We start from the raw sequence: 8681 nt of genomic DNA, 5'->3' as shown, positions 1-8681 counted from the left end.
TGACCTGTTGCCACAAGAAAAGTTCAACCAGTGAAGAACAAACACCATTGTAAATGAAACCAATATTTATGTTTATTTATTTTCCCTTTTGTACTTTAACTATTTGCACATCAGTTCAACTCTGTATATAGACATAATATGACATTTTAATGTCTTTATTCTATTGGAACTTCTGTAAGTGTAATGTTTACTGTTACATTTTTATTGTTTATTTGACATTTGTTTATTATCTACCTCACTTGCTTTGGCAATGTTAACATATGTTTCCCATGCCTTTTGAATTGAATTGAGCGAGAGGGGGGAGAAGAGAGAGTCAGAGAGGGGGAGGGGGGAAGAGAGAAAGACAGAGACGGGGAGATAGAAGAGAGAGGGGGGAAGGAGGGGAGAGAAGAGAGAGAGAGAGAAAGACAGAAAAGGTAGAGGGGGAGAGAGAGGTGAAGGGGGAGAGAATAGAGAGAGAAAGAGAGAGAGAGAGCGGCTCTGCCCTCCATTAATGACCCTCTATTAGTTTCCATTAGTCCAGCTCCCTTCCTCTTGCCTCATCTGATGACGCCACGCTCCACTGTTGTCATGGTCACTGTGTTGTCCTCCTCTCCCTGGTCAGATCATTAAGCTGCTAGAATGGAAGACTAATATCTGACCCAGTGTCAGTGGTTAGAGGCAACTTCTACTCACACAGTTTTCTCTCCTCCTGCAGATCATGAAGCTGCTGGATGGGAAGCGTTCCCAGGCCGTAGGGATACTCATCTCTAGTCTGCACCTGGCGATGAAGGACATACAGGAAGGTGAGTGATACATAGCATTGGTTTTCAAACATCTCCTCTGGGATTATTAGGTGAATCAGATTAGGTGAACCTTGACTAGTTGAATCGGGAGAGCTAATTCAGGGCTGCAACAAAATCGTGAAACGCCTGGTATCCCCGAGATGAGGTTTGAAAACCACTGGTATATACTGTACATCTAACATCGTCTCTGAGAAGAAGGGTGTATATATAATCTCTATTTAAATGTAATCTTGACATTCAACAGAGGCTTTTATCCAAAGTTATTACATAAATAGTAGATAAATGCCTACAGTGGGGCAAAAAAAGTATTTAGTCAGCCACCAATTGTGCAAGTTCTCCCACTTAAAAAGATGAGAGAGGCCTGTAATTTTCATCATAGGTACACTTCAACTGTGACAGACAAAATCACATTTTAGGATTTTTAATGAATTTACCAGAACACACAACTTTAATCTAAGATAGTCTGGCACGATTTACAGTTTACACATACGTTATAGTCAATATTTGTGGCCCACGTAGGACTCAAACCCACAACTCGAGCAACACCCACTGGGCACACCACATAAATTCAACGTGGATAATTGGGTAATATTTGGTTGAGATCAATGCAATTACGTCCCATATTCATCCATTGAAAAAGACCACCAGAATTAAGTTGAATTTCCAATGCGTTATCACTATGCTTTCAACCACAACGAAATTCCAACGGAAAAATTTGTTTGGGTTTAGTTGTCACCCAAAATGTTGATCACTTTCAAACGTTTTAAAGTACAGCAAAGTTTAAATTGGAATTAAATCTCATATTTTGTTTATTTATACAACAGTGCACCCCTTTCCTGCAGTAAAATGATCAGATCGCCCTCTAGTGGCCTCATTGGTGGAATGTTATTCATATTTTTCAGAATTTCCCGAATTCATAAACATTCTAAAATATAAAATACATTCATCCCGTGTTTCTATAGCAAACGGTTTTGTTTCATTTCAGTCTTCTGTGAAGTATATAAAGTGTAATATTGGGATGCAAACTAAAAATGTAATACTTTTCAACTCTACGTCTGACATGGTACAGGTGTGTTCTTTATGTCAGACCATAACCATGTGTGTGAGGTGTAAACTAGATGTGTTGAAGACTACCAAGAAACACTCTGTGTAACCCTGATTTAGCCCACTGCAGTAAAAAGTGAATTAATATCGCTGTGCGTCATCTAATAGCAGAACCAAATGACCTGGATTACAGTTTAGATTACATTAAAAGTACATAAGGATAACTTTATAGTTACAGTAACCTCTAAACGTGGCCATGGATGTGTTACTCATTTTAGGGTTGAATGTTACATTAGATGTAAGATGGCCTTAACTTTAGGCTATTTACTGTATAACAAAAGTAATATTTAATTGTGTTTGGTTGACAACGCAACTCAATATCAACATTTAAAGTAGATGTATCTACTGCTTGGATTGTTCCATCTGAGCCACTGACTTAATCCCATTCTTTAACTTTAATCCAGCATGTCATTTTTAAACTGTCGAGAAGTTCACAGGCTTATTTATTGTATTTCAAAAGTGATGTTGAATTGTGTTTGGTTGTTACGGCAACCATATGTCAACATTTGAAGGAGATGTATCTCTTTAGATCGTTCCAATGGTGCCACTGATTTAGACTGGCAAACTTTAAATGCACTTTAAATAAACTTCGATGTGATTTAGTCCTTTTCTTTAACATAGATTTTTGGTTGAGATGGAGACGTGGATCCAACATATTAATTATTAATTTGTTGACAAACTGGAATTAAAACCAGACTAAGTCAGTGGAACAGTTGGAACTATCCAAGCAGAAGATACATCTCCTTCAAATGTTGATATTTGGTTGTGTTGACAACCAAACACAATTCAAAATCACTAAATATTATTACCTTTGAAATCAACCAGAGCTTGAAATCCTAGGCCTATTGTATTGTCTATTTTTAATGGAATTCTGGGTAAATTTGAAACAATAACTGTTGTTGACTTTGCAAATGCTCTATAGGCCTATATTCATGATAAATGAGTGATACGTTTAGGTTCACATTTCATTTGCACTGTTATACCTTCCCTTTTGGAAAGACTTTGATAGCAACAGTAAATCTATTTCGTTTTTAAGTGGAAATCTCTCAACATTCGTTCTCACAATAGCACCCTGGTAATGGTCATAGCAAACAGGGCTGATCTGGATTAAAACCCCTGATAGGAGAACAAAGGATAGTTAGCTGTAGATTGATCAATTCTCCAGTAGGAGGTGCTGGCCACACACATGTATTTTTTCCGATAGTGGATATAACGTTGAAGATCTGACAATATTTTAAAGGTACAAATTCAACATGTTTTATACAAGGTTTGTCTATTTTTAAAATTTGGTTACCGTGGTGACATAATTCGTGTGCTTGAAATTTTCACCTCAAAACAACATTTTACCTCGATTACTTTTTTCAAATCCAATTTATTTTCCACGTAGCTTCCACGTCACAATGCGTTGACAAATTACATTGAAACAACTTTGATTTAACCAGTTTGTGCCCAGTGAGGAGGCAGGTAGCCTGGCGGGCAGGAGCGTTGGGCCAGTAACCAAAAGGTTACTAGATCGAATCCCCAAGCTGACAAGGTAAAAATCTGTCTTTCTGCCTATGAACAAAGCAGTTAACCCGCTGTTCCCTGGGCTTCTGATTCCGAGGGGTTGAGTTACATGCGGAGGACACATTTCCTTTGAAGGCGTTCAGTTGTACAACTGACTAGGTATCCCCCTTTACATGTGGGTAATCTATGCATGGTTACGCTCCAACCAAGTGAGTCATCTGAACCACAACTAAACATCTGACTCTTGGCCCCTCTACCCTGTATTTTACTTCAGACAGACAGACAGACAGACAGACAGACAGGGGCTAATTCCAACCATCACCATTCAACTGTACTGTAATACTGTCATGTCTTAATATAGTCAGACTTAGTGGAACATCAGGATTTACTGTCATGTCTTATGTAGTCAGACTGGATGGAACATCAGGATTTACTGTCATGTCTTATATAGTCAGACTCAGTGGAACATCAGGAGTTACTGTCATGTCTTATATAGTCAGACTGGGTGGAACATCAGGACTTAATGAATGAACAAGATATATGATCAGTATTAGACAAACATCCCACAATTACAGTCTGAGGCTGAGTTCCAAATTGCACCCTATTCCCTATATAGTGCACTTATTTTAACCAGAGCCCCTAGAACCCAAGGGGTTTGATCAAATATAGTGCACTATATAGAGCATAGGGGGCCAGTTGGGACATAAAATGGGAACTCTCAGTCTATCTGTGAAATACAGTACTGTAAAGAGGAAGGAATCTACACTGTGGGTGTCTTTGGTTTCTGTGGCAGGGAGCAGTTTGTTTCCCATCACTGGAGATTTTTTGGCTGTGTGTGTGTGTGTGTATGTGTGTGATAACAGGGTAGTTACAGGGAACAAAACAAGGAACAAAACAGGGACCAGAACAGGGGAAAACAGGGACCAGAACAGGGGACAGAACAGGGGAAAACAGGGACCAGAACAGGGGACAGAACAGGGGACAGCAGGGACCAGAACAGGGAACAGAACAGGGACCAGAACAGGGGACAACAGGGGACAGCAGGGATCAGAACAGGGAACAGAACAGGGAACAACAGGGACCAGAACAGGGAACAACATGGGACAGCAGGGACCAGGACAGGGAACAGAACAGGGAACAACAGGGACCAGGACAGGGAACAGAACAGGGAACAACAGGGAACAGAACAGGGAACAACAGGGACCAGGACAGGGAACAGAACAGGGAACAACAGGAACCAGGACAGGGAACAGAACAGGGAACAACAGGGACCGGAACAGGGGACAACAGGGGACAACAGGGGACAGAACAGGGAACAGAACAGGGGACAACAAGGAAACCTCCATTTGATCCAGATCATGTTGGATTTCAGCTCATTGAAACTTGAGACCTTGGGAATCGTAACAAGAGAAGTACTTGGCCAGTTTGCTTAGCTTGGTATTTTGTGTGATTATGGTGAAAGCCTCACTAATATAGCTCTGTCTACACCACCACTATATGCCCAGCAAGAATATCCTTCTCTGCCCCCAGAACTAAATCAACACACTGTAAAACTCCCTGCCCCTCTAGGCACGAGCTGGGGAGGGACAGTGTCCCACAAATGTGTCCTTCGATTTAAAGCATGACTCAATGAACCTGTTTACTCCCCGTAGCTGTGCTGAATGTGGACAACTCCGTAGTGGACGTGGAAACCATCCAGGCTTTATACGAAAACGTGAGTGTCCTGACCTACTTCTGTCCTCCTTTTCTTATATTGTACTGTTCAGTTTGGTTTCCCTTTCAGAGAGCCCAGCCTGACTTGCATTTCGAGACCTCTTCAGTATCAAGTGTTGTTTGTTTCTCTCTCATCTCAGAGAGCCCAGCCTGACTTGCATTTCGAGACCTCTTCAGTATCAAGTGTTGTTTGTTTCTCTCTCATCTCAGAGAGCCCAGCCTGATGAGCTGCAGCGGATAAAGAAACACTGCCAAACGTCAGAGGAGGAGCAGGTCAAGCTGCTGGACAAACCTGAACAGTGAGCGTTCTCCTTTCCCTCCTCATCACATCATTTATATACATTTTTTAAATGTACCCCTTTTTCTACCCATTTTCGTGATATTCAATTGGTAGTTACAGTCTTGTCCCATCACTGCAACTCCGGTACGGACTCGGAAGAGGCCAAGGTCGAGAGTCACGCGTCCTCTGAAACACGACCCCGCCAAGCCGCACTGTTTCTTGACACACTGCTCGCTTAACCCGGAAGCCAACCGCGCCAACGTGTCGGAGGAAACGTCGTAAATCTGGCAACCAAAGTCAACGTGCATGCGCCCGGCCCGCCACAAGGGGATGATAGAGGGGACTCCGTATCACATTTTTTATATTCTGTATAACCGTGATTAGGAACCAACGCCTCTAAGGCACCATCTTTCAAAGACTTGACAAAGACGGTAGTAACATCAAAGTAACGTCCATCATGTCACCTGTGTTGTCTCTAGGTTCCTGTTTGAGTTATCTCAGATACCAGACTTTCCAGACAGGGCTTCATGTATCATCTTCCAGTCTGTCTTCATAGACGCCATCGACTCCATTCAGCACAAGTTGGACATCGTCTCTCGCGTCTGCAAGGTTGGAACTCTCTCTTCATGTTAGTTCCTACTAGATGTCTGTCAGAGGGTGAAACGCTCTCTTCATGTTAGTTCATACTAGATGTCTGTCAGAGGGTGAAACTCTCTCTTCATGTTAGTTCATACTAGATGTCTGTCAGAGGGTGAAACTCTCTCTTCATGTTAGTTCATCCTAGATGTCTGTCAAAGGGTGAAACTCTCTTCATGTTAGTTCATACTAGATGGCTGTCAAAGGGTGAAACTCTCTTCATGTTAGTTCATCCTAGATGGCTGTCAAAGGGTGAAACTCTCTTCATGTTAGTTCATCCTAGATGGCTGTCAAAGGGGTAGAGTGTTTTAGTGGTCCAGCAACGTAGAAACCACAGGAAACGTGTTTTATTGTAGAACACATTTCACATTTTGCAGACTAAAGAAAGAGTCTTACAGAGAAACTCCAGTCAAAAACGATCTGTTGGTATTTGTTTCATTAGTCCACTGTTGATACAATCCTAAAATGTTTTGCATGTCAGCAATCAAGTTTTCAAGATATTGGACTTTGAAGAAGCAATGTGTCACCGACTGCATCATCACATTAAACATAAATGTAACTTGGTCTCAGTGGTCTGAAGTACAGTCAACATTATGTTCAGTTAACAGTAGACAGTGCATTTCTGTCTCCAGGATCTGATGGACACCTGCAGTGTGAGGGAGGTGATGGGTCTGATTCTAGCCCTGGGGAACCACATGAACGGGGGCAACAGGACCAGAGGACAGGCAGACGGCTTCGGACTGGAGATCCTGCCCAAACTAAAGGACGTCAAGAGCAGGGTAAGGGCTGTGTTACAGGACAAGGTACAGTTAGATGAGTGTATAATATCACCTAGTAAAGACCTACAACTCACAGCATTTTAGAAGCAGAATAAAGAACAGATGTATTGCCCGTGTCTTGGTTTCCTTTGTGGTTGAGGATCGTTTATCCTCTCTGTTCTCTTCTGGGGTTTTTTAAAGGACAATCGTATCAGTCTGGTTGACTATGTCACATCGTACTATCTCCGCAACCTGGACGAGGTAATGTCAAACATTTGTTCATCACTTTATTGACATGCATTTTACTGGAAGTTAGTCTATGGGTGTTTTAGTTTTTAGACATTCTGGTGTTTTCATTTTTTTTTTTTTTATTGTTTCTATGTGGAACAAATATCATGTTGTTGTTGTCACTCTGATGTTGCGGTTATTGTTTCCCTCCAGAACGCTGGAACAGAGAAAAGTGTATTCCCTCTCCCTGAGCCTCAGGATGTGTTCCTGGCTGCCCAGGTCAAGTTTGAAGACATCACCAAGGACCTGAGACAGCTGAGACGAGACCTGACAGGTCATAGGTCATTCATGCCTAATCACAACACTGTGACATCAACACTGTGACACAAACAGATATGCAGGTAGGCATGCAGGCAGGCAAGAAGGCAGGCAGAGACATGCAGGCAGAGACATGCAGGCCGACTGACTGACTGACTGTTTCACCTGCTGTGCCAGAGTCAAAGGTTATCACTGTGGTTTCGCCTTCGGTAACAACTGTTTAGATCTGGGGTTCTTAAACCATTTCAGCCCCAGACCCAAATGAGAAATTTACCAACTTCCTGTGACCCAAGTTGTCCTCCGTTGACCCAAATTAAGATGAAATAGTGTTTTCTCATAACTCGCTGCTCACCTCCAACATGCCCAGGGCCCCCTTCTAGGTCCCGACTCATAGTTTAAGAAACCCTGGTTTAGATGCATCGATGCACATAGATGCACCCCAGATGGTGGCAACCGATCGCTCTCTCTCTCTTTCTGTCTCTCTCTATCTTTCTGTCTCTCTCTCTCTCTCTCTCTCTCTCTCTCTCTATCTTTCTGTCTCTCTCTCTCTCTATCTTTCTGTCTCTCTTTCTGTCTCTCTCTCTTTCTCTCTCTCTCTCTCGCTCTTTCTGTCTCTCTCTCTTTGTCTCTCTCTCTCGCTCTCTCTGCTTGTCTCTCTCTCTCTCTTTCTGTCTGTCTCTCTCTCTTTCTGTCTAATTCTCTCTCTATCTCTGTCTCTCTCTCTCTCTGCTTGTCTCTCTCTCTTTCTGTTTCTCTCTCCCCACCCTCTCTCTCTCTGTCTCTCTCTCTCCCCCCTCTTTCTCTTTCTCTGTCTCTGTTTTTCTCCCCCCCCCCCCCCCTCTCTCTTTCCCCCCTCACTCTCTGTCTCCACTCCGTGTCTTTCTCTCTTTACTCCTACTGCTGCTCTGTTTGTTCCCTCTGGCTCACCGACCAATCAGGGTATCACAGGAGCCGGAGGAGCCAGTCTTCAGGCCCAGTCATAATACAGCCTGCTGGGAGCCACGGTTACAACCCGCCCCAGCGCCACGCTCCATCATCATCACCCAGATAAGATTACAAAGAATACTGTTGTCATTCAGGATTTGTGTAAACTGTGGAGGCGGGTATCTGCATTGTGTGGTCTTTCTATGTTTTGCCTTTTGTGTTGGAGCGGAGTTTGGTCCTTTCAGACAGGAAGAGGGTCATTCAGTCTCAGGTAAACAGAGGTCTACTTTTGGAGAAACAGGTGTATTTTGAGATAGAGTTGAACTACTGTCCTGTAGAGCAGCTGATGCACTTCGCAGCAAACTCAAACACACTTCTTGAGTTGTTGTTTTTGTTTGTTTTGTGTAGGTTATATCTCATCTGTGATTG

The 8681-nt window shown here is 42.7% G+C and overlaps 1 protein-coding gene across 3 annotated transcripts in view; it reads left to right on the top strand.

The window, feature by feature from the left end:
- The window catches only part of LOC110521099 (uncharacterized), a 51128-nt gene that overhangs the window by 28315 nt on the left and 14132 nt on the right, over positions 1 to 8681 (top strand). For 2 of the 3 annotated variants that reach the window (XM_090233223.1, XM_036976222.2), the window contains 7 exons: positions 698 to 785; positions 5048 to 5109; positions 5319 to 5407; positions 5868 to 5997; positions 6657 to 6803; positions 6984 to 7043; positions 7224 to 7344. In XM_090233223.1, the coding sequence (XP_090089349.1) occupies positions 698 to 785; positions 5048 to 5109; positions 5319 to 5407; positions 5868 to 5997; positions 6657 to 6803; positions 6984 to 7043; positions 7224 to 7344 (697 nt within the window). Of the gene's footprint in view, positions 1 to 697; positions 786 to 5047; positions 5110 to 5318; positions 5408 to 5502; positions 5998 to 6656; positions 6804 to 6983; positions 7044 to 7223; positions 7345 to 8681 lie in introns of all 3 variants that reach the window. The other variant, XR_016495485.1, reaches the window with a different exon arrangement.

This window comes from Oncorhynchus mykiss, chromosome 4 (genome assembly GCF_057628025.1).
Source record: "Oncorhynchus mykiss isolate SJ-2025 chromosome 4, ASM5762802v1, whole genome shotgun sequence".
Classification (NCBI taxonomy): domain Eukaryota; kingdom Metazoa; phylum Chordata; class Actinopteri; order Salmoniformes; family Salmonidae; genus Oncorhynchus; species Oncorhynchus mykiss.
This window is presented reverse-complemented; position numbering and strand designations above follow the sequence as displayed.